Here is a 13,585-nt window from a genome sequence, read left to right as displayed (position 1 = left end):
ACTTTTTTGCATAAGAGATTTTTATATGCTAAATACTTTGAAAATTAGTACAACTCATCATGTAAAAAAAAAAAAATTCTCAAAGGCATTTTCTTATCGAAGAAAAATGAGAGGTTTGATTTTATAATATGGTTAGGAATATTAGCTTACAAAGATTAATAATATAGTATTATTTACCCAGTTTTCCAACTGGAACTTTCTTTAATCTTCATTGTAATTTTTTTCCTACTGGCCATTGGAAGTGAAACTAATATTTGCTGTACATTTTGATTCATGATATGATAAGACAATGGTATATTTAAAATACTTGTAATATTTAAGCATTTTAAGAACCTGGAAGAGAAGTGGAAATTAGTTAGGGTAAGAATACTTGCTTCAGTAATGTTCTAATATTTTAACAGTTTGGTTAGTCTACACAAGAAGAGAAGAACTTTATTCTATACAAGAGCCCTGTGGTAGACCTTAATATCAATTGTCTGCCTGATTCCATTGCCTAGTGTTATAATTGGGTTATTTTACATTTTATGAAGCAAAGTACTACGTATTTTCCCTTTTTTAATCAGTTAATCCTTTTCTGACATTTGACCTACCCTAATAAAAGTGTTTCCTTCCTTTTCTACCTTCTGTTCCCCTAAATTCTATTTTAACACCTACCAAATTTTTTTATGACCTTTGGTTTATTTTAAATTTTGTCCCCTAGACTGTGAATTCTTTGAAGAAAGGAACTTTGGAAATCTTTTTATTCCCAATCCTCATGACTTAGAAGTGTTCAAAAATTTTATTCATTCAAATATGTGTTGGGTACTTTCAGAGTATAAAACTCTGGTAAATAAAGTAAACATAGTTCATCCTTTAAAAAATTGTTTACTAAAATCCTAGTATAGGTTCCAGCCAGAAGTGCAGTTTTTTAGAGCGTATTAGTTATATTAGTCTGCTCAGGCCACCATAATGAAATACCACAGACTGAGTGACATAACAGAAATTTATTTTCCCACAGTTGGAGGCCAGAAATGGAAGAATATAGAGAACCAGCTTGGTGGTTTCTAATGCTGACTCTCTTCCTCACTTACAGATGGATGCCTCCTCAAATGCATCCTCACAGGGCAGGGAGATAGAGAGCGGGAACACAGGCTCTAGAGAAAAAGGAATTAGCATGGTTAGCCCATCAGATGAGTTTCCCATCACTGAAGTTGATTTAAATTAAGAAGTTTGTTAGTAATTACATTGAATATGTATTATGTATTGAACTCACATACTATGCAAGGTGTTGGATGTACAAAGGTATTCCTTGTCCTTGTTCTCAAGAAGTTCGTCATACAGTGTGAAGAGTTCTCCGACAGGGTGCTCGAGGAGTATACAGAAGGAATAACCTACCCAAACTGGCAGTGACGCCTGTGCTGAATCCTGAAGAATGATTAGGATTTAAGCACATGAAAATTGGGAATAAATACCAAGAGAGTGACACATACAAAGAAAGGGCTGAGGCAAAAGAGAACATGGCCCACTTCTGGAAACTGCAGGTAGATAATATGGTAAACAGAAGCTAGATCACAAAGAAGCTTAATGTGCTATCACAAGAAGCTTGGACTTCATCCTAAAGACTAAAGGAACCATTAAAGCTTATTAAGTAAAGAGATGGTATGGTAGATTTGTGTTTCAGAAAGAACACTGGCTAGTGCAGAGATTGGATTGGAGAGGCTTAGATCAGATGTACTAAGTAAAAGGTTAAATAAAAGGTTTTTTTGTAGTGATGAGATGACAGATGACAAGGGTTTGGACTCTCAAGCTAAGTATCAGGATGGCAGGCAGGTAGAAGCCAGTTGAATATAGAAGTTGAAAATATATTAAGATATTCAAGTTTATGGGATTGGAAAACTGAGGAGAATGGTACTGCTTGTTTTACTGGAAGATATAGGAAGAAAGTTTTAAGAAGCAGCCTAATTTAGTATTGGATATGTTGATTTAACATGACTTAAATCTGTGTTAAGTATTGGACAAATTGAGAATCATGAGGAAAATTTGGGAGAAGTATCAATAAGCACTGACTTTATATGTGTAGACTAGAGGAGAGAGATCTATGCTTGAGAGATAAATTGAGTGGTGAGCTCTATGAAGATGGTAGGGAATGTATTAGAAGGATGAGATAACTTAATTGATCATCTAAACCAGAGAAATTTGAAAAATGAAAAGGGCCATATTAATAATTATACCAAGACATGAGATTAACCCAGGACTGGCCAAAGCAAACTGGGATATATTGTCACCTAATCTAAGGAGAGCATATAGAATCAAGAAGGCTAAAGATAAAAGCCTGAAGGATTACACTAGAGGGTTAGTTCTTTCCTCAAGAAGATTTGACCAAGGCATTAGAAAAGAATAAGATGTAGTAGTGTTGTAGGGAAAGGAAGATTTTGAAGGAGGCAGTGGTCAGCAGTCTTGCTACAGAGAGATAATAAAGACTGATAAAGACTTGGTTAAATGGTAGCCTTGATCACAGGTTAAAGAGGTGAGGACAGAAGCCAGGAGTGGATTAATAAGTGAATGGGAGATAAGTTCCAAGAGTGTGGACATTACTTTTAACAAGGCTATTTATGAATCAGAAGAGAAAGGGAGACAATTAGTGGAGAATTATTAAAAAGCAACGAGAGATGGTTTTGTTTTTTGAGACATTTCTGATTTTATAAGAGTTAAAAAGTAAAGTGAAAGTGTTAGTCGCTCAGTTGTGTCCAACTCTTTGCAGCCCCATGGACTGTAGCCCACCAGGCTCCTCTGTCCATGGAATTCTCCAGGCAAGAATACTGGAGTGGGTAGCCATTCCCTTCTCTGGGAGATCTTCCCATCCCAGGGATAAACTTGGGTCTCCTGCATTTCAGGTGGATTCTTTACTGTCTGAGCCACCAAGATAAAATGAAATAAAGGATAATTGCTGAGTTTATGTTCTAGAGGAGTCAGAAGAGAATATATAGATGCCAGGGTTAGTCTTTTTTTTGTTTGTTTTAAGCTGCAAAGCATTTTTTTAAATTGTTTTTAATTTTTTTTTAATTGTTTAATTGGGAAGAGTACCACCTGATTCCCTTTCCTTGTATCAAAAGAGACAGAGAAAAGGACTTTTTAGACTCAGGTTTACAGGGGAAACAATAAGTTGGAGATTTTCCTATCGCCTAGGCTGTTTTCTCACTCAAATAGGTATTCTGCTGATAGTGAGAGGAGTAATGGTGAAATAGGAAGCCTAAGAAATAGTGACGATTTTAAATAGTTATTGAGAGAAATATGAGAATAAGCAAATAAAGGAGACAGAAGAATTTCTGGCTAGGATTGAAGGATCCATTGAGATTGGGCACTGTGAGTTTGTAGTACAAACACCAGTCTGTAAAGTTGGGCAATTTACTCCGGCATATCTAAACAACTCTAAGAAAGTATAGCAAGAATAAAATTGAATAGCTGAATAATAAAGTAGTTAAAAGTTTTTGCAGTGGAATGAAGGGATAAATCATGGGGATGGAAGGGCATGGAGATATTAAGGAGCCAGTGGAAAAAACTGAGAGTTAAAAGGACTAGATATCTCAGTGCAAGCCAAGAATAGGAAAGAATGGGTCTCCAGGAAAAATAAATAGTGTTTAGACAGTTAAGAGTTTAAGGTATCAGGTGGAAAAGGAGATGGCAAGGTTTGAGACATGAACCATGGTTAAATGCAAGTGTAGGCCTTTGAATTGAGCAGTGAAGGAATAATAAGGCTAAGATAAACTGTCCACATGGACTTTGTCACCCAGGACAATGGCAAGATCGGAGACAGACACTGTGAGCCAAATGCCAAGTGAATGTGAGGAAGCAACCAGAAGGTTAGTCTCACTAGTGAGTATTTTTTCCAAAGTAATAAAGTCATTGCAATTTTCTTTTTTGTTTTTTAGTACAAAGTGGTTGTCCCCAAAATTGGAAACATACTTGATCTTTGTACAGCATTGTCTCTTTTGTCAGGCGTACCTGCAGATAAGGTAGGATGTTTCTGGGTTTAAAGTAGGTAAATTGGAGTTTAGTTTTTCACTGTTGTAAACCCTGCTTAATAGAAATTTATTTCCTTTTAGATGATAGTTACTGATATATACAATCATAGATTTCACAGAATATTTGCAATGGATGAAAATCTTAGTAGTATTATGGAACGTGATGATATTTATGTGTAAGTATGAAATTCATTGCACAAATATTTCTTGAGAAAAAAATGAAAGGAAATATCATAAAATTTTCAAAGTTTACAGTCAGTTTTATCCTTGCAGGTTTGAGATTAACATAAATAGGACAGAAGATACAGAGCATGTGATTATTCCTGTTTGCCTGAGAGAAAAATTTAGACACTCAAGTTACACCCACCATACTGGTTCTTCACTTTTTGGTCAGCCTTTTCTTATGGCTGTTCCACGAAACAATACTGAAGATAAACTCTATAATCTTTTGCTTGTGAGAATGTGGTAAGTGCCAAACAGTTCTGCATTAACAAAATAAAATATTAAATAGCTAATAAAAGCAAACATGCAAGGTACTATCAGAACATAATTAGTCATCTATATTATCTTTGTTTAGACAGGTAGCAGTGTAAGAAATCAAATTATAGGCTAATCAGTTTCTTGATCATGTGAAACGCTTCACTGAGATAATTTCAAATACAGGAAGCATAAATTCTCTTAGTTGTTTTACACCAAAAGTTTATAGTTGGAAGAAAATAGTTTATCATGTATGCACTTTGAAATCATAACAAATGTCTTATGCTTCATTTCTTTATACACAGCGCTCATACTGATAACAAGAACTCATAATAATAAATAGTTTTATTTAAAAGGATAAGCTTTTATGGTTCTTTCTTTTGTAAGGCAACATCTTTTTGAATTGAACCTTGGTTTGAATTAGAGTAATCAAGAATGCCATTTACTCCCTTTCTTTTATCTGTTATAACTGACATATTTAGTATTCTCTCTTGCATACCTGTTTTAATCATTATATTCCCATAACCCATATGTAAAGATCACATTACAATCTGTAAGTGGTCTTAGTGTACTATATATATACATCATCTAAATGAGAATCTTTATAAAATAATTTTATGAAATTATTTCCCACAAACTTTTAACATAAAAGAGGAAGATGTTAAAACCCTAGAAGTAACAAATTAACTTTTTTTTTTTAAGACAGCCAAACACAGATGATTATGGTACCATACCTTGAGCCTGAATTTATCATTGAATCCACTAAATGACCACTGTTAATTGCATTTTGAAGTTTTGTTTTATTGAAAGAATGGAAAACTTTTCTAAGTTTTTACCTTAGTAGAACTGAACTTGTTTGATTTCTGATTTTATTTCAGCCGATACGTCAAAATATCTACTGACACTGAAGACACTGAAGGATCCCTACACTGCTGTAAGGACCAAAATATTAATGGGAATGGCCCAAATGGCATCCATGAAGAAGGCTCACCAAGTAAGATTTATGTATTAAATTGTAAAATTTTCTCTTGGGTTATTGCTGCAGAGGGAAATTAAGAGGATGAGGATTAAGGAACTTAACAATATCTGCAAGCCTGGGGGGGGGAATGTTCATATCAATAAGTATTAATAATGTAGCATTGGGTTTGTATAAAGATTTCTAATATCTAATATTAGGTGAAATGGAAACAGATGAGCCAGATGATGAATCCAGCCAGGATCAAGAACTGCCCTCTGAGAATGAGAACAGTCAGTCGGAAGATTCAGTTGGAGGAGATAATGATTCTGAAAATGGATTATGTACTGAAGAAACTTGCAGAGGTCAACTCACGGGACACAAAAAGCGATTGTTTACATTCCAGTTCAACAACTTAGGCAATACTGATATCAACTACATCAAAGATGATACCAGGCATATAAGATTTGATGATAGGCAGCTTAGGTTAGATGGTAAGTATTTGTGGAAAATGACTTAAACACTAAACTGACCAAAGTGTGTTGGGGGGTTTTTTTTGGGTTTTTTTGAGGTGAAACCTTGAAATTCAACACTGTCCTAGGAAGTAACATTTACTTATCTATCTACATGTTTAAATAAAAAGCCTTCATTTCTAAGTATACTAAAACATGTCAGCGTTTATTAAATGAAGATTGGACTTACGCTTAAGTTTTGTATCTTTTTAAAAATATTTTAATGGCTTAGAAATAGCAAATTACCCTGATCACCTAGTACAGCAATCTCTCTATTCTGCTATATATCTTAAAATGTATTATTTTATATCTTAAAATATATTAACTCAATACAGCATATTAAATCTTAAAGAAAAAAATATGTTTTCCACCTTAGAAAGGTCTTTCCTTGCTTTGGATTGGGATCCTGATTTGAAAAAAAGATATTTTGATGAAAATGCTGCTGAGGTAAGTCATCGCTCATTCCTTCTTTCTCTTTTCCATATTGACCACACTGTTTTGTTACAGTCTTTTTCTTCTACCAAATATGTTTATTTTGCAATTTTAAAAGTGGTTATGTGTTAAAAGACAAAAGGTTCATCTTCTTTGAACCTACTATTTAAACTTCCTGATTGTCTGTATAGGTATGTATACAAGAAGTGTTAGAAATACTGTAAATGTCAGCTGAAATAAGCTTTTGATTTATTTTAGAACATTTAGGAGTTTTTCATGACTATTCATAGTAATATGATATCACTAAAATTAGTTTTGTTTCATTTGTTTTCTTAACTCAAGACATACTTCTCTTTAGGATTTTGAAAAACATGAAAGTGTGGAATACAAACCTCCTAAAAAGCCCTTTGTGAAATTAAAAGATTGCATTGAGCTTTTTACAACAAAAGAAAAGCTAGGTGCTGAAGATCCCTGGTAAGAGACAAAATTAAATAATTGTTTCTAATTATTTTGTAAGGATATATACTGATGTATGTGCTACCTCAAATTGAAAAAGTAATAGTTAAATTCCCTTTGATATTTTAAACAATAAGCATTTGTTTATATGCTAATAATATATTAAGAATGAAAATGTCTTTAAAGTTTTATAATGTTAAGTTTTAATCTTGTTTTAGTATATTTTCCATAATAGCTCTTTTACTATGAATAATTCATTTTAGTTACATTTTTCCAGGAACTTTTAGCTGTGGAGGTATTCCAACAGAAGCTTTTTTAGGAAAATCACAATATCTTTTGTGTTGTTACTAATTTGAGTCCAGAAAGTCTCAAGATTTTTCTAATACCTTTATTTCAGCACAGTTTTGCTACATCCATGTTTTTTTAGCTTACTAAAATGTAAATAATCTAGCCCTCGTTATTTCTTTGAATACTTATTTACATACTCATTTTCACTACTTAAATCTATTTGAAACATGTATTGATGAAAAATAACAAGTTCCTGTCAGTCTTTTACATATTAGGCATTACCTGGTATTACCTCTGACATTATCTCTACTAAGCTTTAAATCTTTCTGTATATATTTAGGTATTGTCCCAATTGTAAAGAACATCAGCAAGCCACAAAGAAATTGGATTTATGGTCTCTGCCTCCAGTACTTGTGGTACATCTCAAGCGATTTTCTTATAGTCGATACATGAGAGACAAGTTGGATACCTTAGTTGATTTTCCTATCAAGTAAGTTCTGATTGAACTTAATAAACCTTGGGCACCTCTAACTTTTTTTAACATCACTCCCAAATTATAGGTGTTTTTTTATTTATTTTTACACGTAGTTGACTTTAAATATTATGTGGTTTCAGGTGTAAGGTATAGTGATTTGATAATTTTATACATTACACAGCATACAAAGTTACTATAATATTAGCCGTACTTTCTGTGCTATACATTAAGTCCTTTTGACTTATTGTATATCTAAATCCTTTTCACCTATTTTACCCATCCTCCCACCCGTCTTCCCCTTTGGCAACCACAAGATTGTTCTCTGTATCTGTGAGTCTGTTTCTATTCTGTTATATTTGTTCATTTGTTTTGTTTTAGATCCAGTCTCGGTTTTCGAGTGTATTTTTGGGGTTGTTCTAGCAATTTGTGTGGATTAGTAACAATTTTTATTCCTTAAGAGATCTTTCAAAGGACAAAGAGAAAATACATTAAAAAAAAAAAAGTAAAACTTATTTTATGTTACATTATCTTTTGAGTTCACTGGCCCTGTTTGTAAATCTAAGATACTTCATGGGATCTTAGTGGTTTTGTTTTCATCATTAATCCTCCATTATTCCTAAATGCATTTTTAAAAAAACTAAGGTGAAAACTGAATAGTGGAATTGTTTAGAAGGCAGATGATCAGTAGAGTAATAAGTCATTCCTATTGTCATCTTTTGGTTTTCTTATTTCAGTGTCCAGAGTAAGTCATCCTATTTGTAAAAATATATAAAGAAGTCTATATACAGCATATCAGTAGTCTTTTTTTATTCTTAAATTAAAATCATTGAGAATTCAGATGGACAAAAAGGGAATAATGTATCTTCATTCATGGAGTCCAGGAAGGACTTCATTACACCCTATTTTGTAAAAACACCATGCTGCTCTCCCATTTTCCTGAAAAAAAATTGGCAGTATTCTTTCATATTTCATAATATTGGCATACCAAATTTACTTACTACAGTTTGTAAGTAAACAGATACTGAAGACAGGTGTTGTATATGCATGCAGAGGTGACTGGAAGGAAATAAATAATGTAATACTGAAAACATTCTCTGGATTGCTTATTCTAATCCGTGTTTATAAATTTAAAATTGAAAATGTTTTGCAATTATAGAATAAAAATGCTTATTTTCTCTTTAACAAAACAAAATTATGAGCCATCAAACTTTTCAAGAATACAGCATTTTGAAAATATGAGTAAAAAAAGAAACAAGAGTAATGATAAGCTAAATCTATTAGAGATCTATTTGAAATTTAGAATTGTTATTGCTTTTTAATTATACAAATATAAAAAGAATAACCAGAAAAAAAGATAAACTATAAAATGGTCATATTCCAGTTTTGTGTGTGATAAATTATAAACAGCTGGTTGTATTTCAGAGAATGTTGCCTATTTAGGATGCATAGGTCATCAAAACCTGGAAAACATAGAATAGATATTGGGGTTATATTTAAATATATTTTATATTCAAATTAGGATACAATTTCTAAGAAAGTTTTTTTTCACTATCCCTTTATTCTTCCTTAAATAAATAATTTCTGAAAATGACTTTAAAAAAGAACCCACATGATAAATGGTGATGTCTATAATTCCTCTTATACTAAGAAATGTATTAGCATGAAAATACTAATCTGAATACAAACGATCAGTGGAGAATTTTAAAATTCTCTCAATCCCTAAGAAAATTTTTGCTGAAACACTCAAATCTCAAGGGTATTTGTATAATTTTATAGTTATTTGGCCCTTAGTAATTTCTTTAATGAGATATGTGTGTGTGTGTGTATAGGAGTATATTTAAATGAGAGTCAAACAACACTGACTGAAGAGTAAAATTTCGTTACATTTAGGGGAAACATAAAATTAACTTGATCTCTTTTTTAAACAGTGATTTGGATATGTCAGAATTCCTAATTAATCCAAATGCAGGTCCTTGCCGCTATAATTTGATTGCCGTTTCCAACCACTATGGAGGAATGGGAGGAGGACACTGTAAGTAGATAATTTACTTTTTTACTAAAGTCATGATGTTTAATAACGCCAGACTTTTTTCCTTAAAATATTACTTCTTAAAAGAAAAATGTGAGATGTGTCTTACACAGTAGATACTGTGTCTACATCAGTAGATATTGATTAATGAATGAATCAGCTTTTGAAACTCTTTTTCTTTTTTTAACATTAAGAGAAGAGGATTGAGTTAATCATACTCCTCAGAGCACAGGAAATCACCGGTCCGTTCAGGGCTCCTGTCCTTCGCCTTCTCCTCCTCCTCCCCTTTCTAACATGTTTGTTGTATGCGCTCTCACAAATCACACATCATTGTTAATTTGTATGATTGTTGCTCTGCTGTAGAGTTTACTCTTCTCTCTTGACACTTAAGACTTCTCCATATTACTTGTGTCAATTTAATTCATTGCTTCTAACCACTCATGACTTACATCTACCATATTCTCTCTTTTCACTTCACGGTGGACATCCACATTAACTTTAACTTTCTACCATTTCGAGAACAGTAAACATCATTGTTTTTAGTCTCCTATGTGAGAATTTCTTTGAGCTACATACCCAGATATAAGATTGCTGGGTTGGAGTAAAGTACTGTGAACGGCACTCCAGGATGATTATACCAATCTGTGCTCTCCAGTTGATAGGTTTTTCTGAAGAACCATCATTGTATTCTGGGGTAAATCCTATTCATTAAATATTTTTTTTAATATACTCAGTTGGATTTGGTTAGCTAGTTTTGTTTAGGATTAAATAAAATTTAATTCATGTCTGAAATGATATTGTAGTTTTTTTTTAGTTCTTTCATTAGCAATTCAGTCACTCAGTCATGTCCGACTCTTTGCGACCCCATGAACTGCAGCACTCCAGGCCTCCCTGTCCATCACCAACTCCCGGAGTTTACCCAAACTCATGTCCATTGAGTCAGTGATGCCATCCAGCCATCTCATCCTCTGTCATCCCCTTCTCCTCCTGCCTTCAATCTTTCCCAGCATCAGGGTCTTTTCAAATGAGTCAGCTCTTTGCATTGGATGGCCAAAATATTGGCGTTTCAGCTTCAACATCAGTCCTTCCAGTGAACACCCAGGACTGATCTCCTTTAGGATGGACTAGTTGGATTTCCTTGCAGTCCAAGGGACTCTCAAGAGTCTTTTCCAACACCACAGTTCAAAAGCATCAGTTCTTCTGCACTCAACTATCTTTATAGTCCAACTGTCACATCCATACATGACTACTGGAAAAACCGTAGCCTTGACTAGCAGGCCTTTGTTGACAAAGTAATGTCTCTGCTTTTTAAGATGCTGTCTAGGTTGGTCGTAACTTTCCTTCCAAGGAGTAAGCGTCTTTTAATTTCATGGCTGCAATCACCATCTGCAGTGATTTTGGAGCCCCCCAAAATAAAGTCAGCCACTGTTTCCCCATCTATTTGCTATGAAGTGATGGGACCAGATGCCATGATCTTAGTTTTCCAAATGTTGAGCTTTAAGCCAACTTTTTCACTCTCCTCTTTCACTTTCATCAAGAGGCTTTTGAGTTCCTCTTCACTTTCTGCCATAAGGGTGGTGTCATCTGCATATCTGAGGTTATTGATATTTCTCCCTGCAATCTTGATTCCAGCTTGTGTTTCTTCCAGTCCAGTGTTTCTCATGATGTACTCTGCATATAAGTTAAATAAGCAGGGTGACAATATACAGCCTTGATGTACTCCTTTTCCTATTTGGTACCAGTCTGTTGTTCCATGTCCAGTTCTAACTGTTGCTTCCTGACCTGCATACAGGTTTCTCAAGAGGCAGGTCAGGTGGTCTGGTATTCCCATCTCTTTCAGAATTGTCCACAGTTTATTGTGATCCACACAGTCAAAGGCTTTGGCATAGTCACTAAAGCAGAAATAGATGTTTTTCTGGAACTCTCTTGTTTTTTCGATGATCCAGCGGATGTTGGCAATTTGATCTTTGGTTCCTCTGTCTTTTCTAAAACCAGCTTGAACATCTGGAAGTTCACGATTCACATATTGCTGAAGCCTGGCTTGGAGAATTTTGAGCATTCCTTTACTAGCGTGTGAGATGAGTGCAATTGTGCAGTAGTTTGAGCATTCTTTGGCATTGCCTTTCTTTGGGATTGGGATGAAAACTGGCCTTTTCCAGTCCTGTGGCCACTGCTGAGTTTTCCAAATTGCTGACATATTGAGTGCAGCACTTTCACAGCATCATCATTCAAGCTTTGAAATAGCTCCACTGGAATTCCATCATCTCCACTAGCTTTGTTCGTAATGATGCTTTCTAAGGCCCATTTGACTTCACATTCCAGGATGTCTATCTCTAGATGAGTGATCATACCATCATGATTATCTGGGTTGTGAAGATCTCTTTTGTACAGTTCTTCTGTGTATTCTTGCCTCCTCTTAATATCTTCTGCTTCTGTTAGGTCCATACCATTTCTGTCCTTTATCGAGCCCATCTTTGCATGAAATGTTCCCTTGGTATCTCTAATTTTCTTGAAGAGATCTCTAGTCTTTCCCATTCTATTGTTTTCCTCTATTTCTTTGCACTAATCATTGAGGAAGGCTTTCTTATCTCTCCTTGCTATTCTTTGGAACTCTGCATTCAAATGGCTGTATCTTTCTTTTCTCCTCTCCTTTTCGCTTCTCTTCCTTTCACAGCTATTTGTAAGGCCTCCTCAGACAGCCATTTTGCTTTTTTTCATTTCTTTTTCTTGGGGATGTTCTTGATCCCTCTCTCCTGCACAGTGTCATGAACCTCTGTCCATAGTTCATCAGGCACTCTATCAGATCTAGGCCCTTAAATCTGTTTCTCAATCCACTGTATAATCATAAGGGATTTGATTTAGGTCATACCTGAATGGTCTAGTGGTTTTCCCCACTTTCTTCAATTTAAGTCTGAATTTGGAATCAAGATTATGACCTAGTCTAATGAAACAGGCTAGGACATTTTACTGTTTTATGTTTCCTGAAGCAGCTAGTATAATATAAGAATTAACTAGTAAGAAAGTTTCGTAGAATTCATCCAATAAAACTATTTGGACTTCTCAGCCATAAATTATTCTATTTATGTCATGTTTATTGATTTTCTTTTTCCAGAATGTGTACATATTGACATTCTCCATTTTTCTTAAAATGTGTATTTCCCAATTTATTTGAGAATAGTTGTTTATAATACTCTTATGCTATATTTTTTGGTCCCTTGTTCTTTTCTGTCTTTTGAAAGAATTAGACTTTCTATTGTATTATGTTTTTTTTTTTATTATACATGGTATGTCTTCTATCTTGTTGATTTCTTCTCTTCTCCTTGGTATGTTTTTCCTCTTGTTACTTTGAGTTTGCTCTGTTATTCCTTTGGTTTCTTAGGTTGCATCCTTAACTTTGTTTTCATTCTTTTCCCTCTGTTGAAGGCTATAATTAAAGCTATAAGTTTTCCTTTAAATACTCTATCACTGTTACATAAATTTTTACATGTAGTCTTCTTTTTCTTTGAATTCTGTGTATGTTTTTAGTTTCCTGTATAATTTTCTGAATATCACAAGATTATCTCATGTGCTTTTTCAAGTATATATTTTTTGTAAAGCTCTCCTTTTTTTCTTAATTTTATTTTATAGTAATTAGGGCCATTATCCATATTAACCTTAGGAGTTTATTAAGGCTTTCATGTAGCTTATATGGACTGCTTCTTAAATGTTTATGTACTTTAAAAGCATATGTATTCCCCATTCAAACATAGAGTTCTCTGTTTCTATTACAGTTAATCTTATTAGTTTTATTTAAATCACAACTATTTCTGGTTATTTTTGATGTTCATTCTTTTTCTGGGATGAATTTGTCAGGACTACTACTAAAATGATTTATCTGTTTCATCTAACAGTTTTATTAGTTGTTTTGCATTATTAGTTGCATTTATGTTTAAAATGGATAGTTCTTCTTTTATCTATTCT

At 33.7% G+C, this 13,585-nt stretch overlaps 1 protein-coding gene across 12 annotated transcripts in view; it reads left to right on the top strand.

Moving 5' to 3' along the window:
- USP15 (ubiquitin specific peptidase 15) overlaps nt 1-13,585 on the top strand; it is a 134,946-nt gene that overhangs the window by 115,834 nt on the left and 5,527 nt on the right. For 9 of the 12 annotated variants that reach the window (XM_061416619.1, XM_061416618.1, XM_061416621.1 and 6 more), the window contains 9 exons: nt 3,909-3,992; nt 4,083-4,177; nt 4,275-4,466; nt 5,357-5,472; nt 5,655-5,927; nt 6,322-6,392; nt 6,736-6,851; nt 7,462-7,611; nt 9,525-9,628. In XM_061416619.1, coding sequence (XP_061272603.1) covers nt 3,909-3,992; nt 4,083-4,177; nt 4,275-4,466; nt 5,357-5,472; nt 5,655-5,927; nt 6,322-6,392; nt 6,736-6,851; nt 7,462-7,611; nt 9,525-9,628 — 1,201 coding nt within the window. Of the gene's footprint in view, nt 1-1,305; nt 1,521-3,908; nt 3,993-4,082; nt 4,178-4,274; nt 4,467-5,356; nt 5,473-5,654; nt 5,928-6,321; nt 6,393-6,719; nt 6,852-7,461; nt 7,612-9,524; nt 9,629-13,585 lie in introns of those variants that run through there. The other 3 variants (XM_061416622.1, XR_009736452.1, XM_061416628.1) reach the window with 3 other exon arrangements.

The sequence above is a fragment of the Bos javanicus genome, chromosome 5 (genome assembly GCF_032452875.1).
Source record: "Bos javanicus breed banteng chromosome 5, ARS-OSU_banteng_1.0, whole genome shotgun sequence".
NCBI classification, from domain to species: Eukaryota; Metazoa; Chordata; class Mammalia; order Artiodactyla; family Bovidae; genus Bos; species Bos javanicus.
Note: the sequence above shows the minus strand (reverse complement) of the source record. Positions and strands in the feature narration are given on the sequence as shown.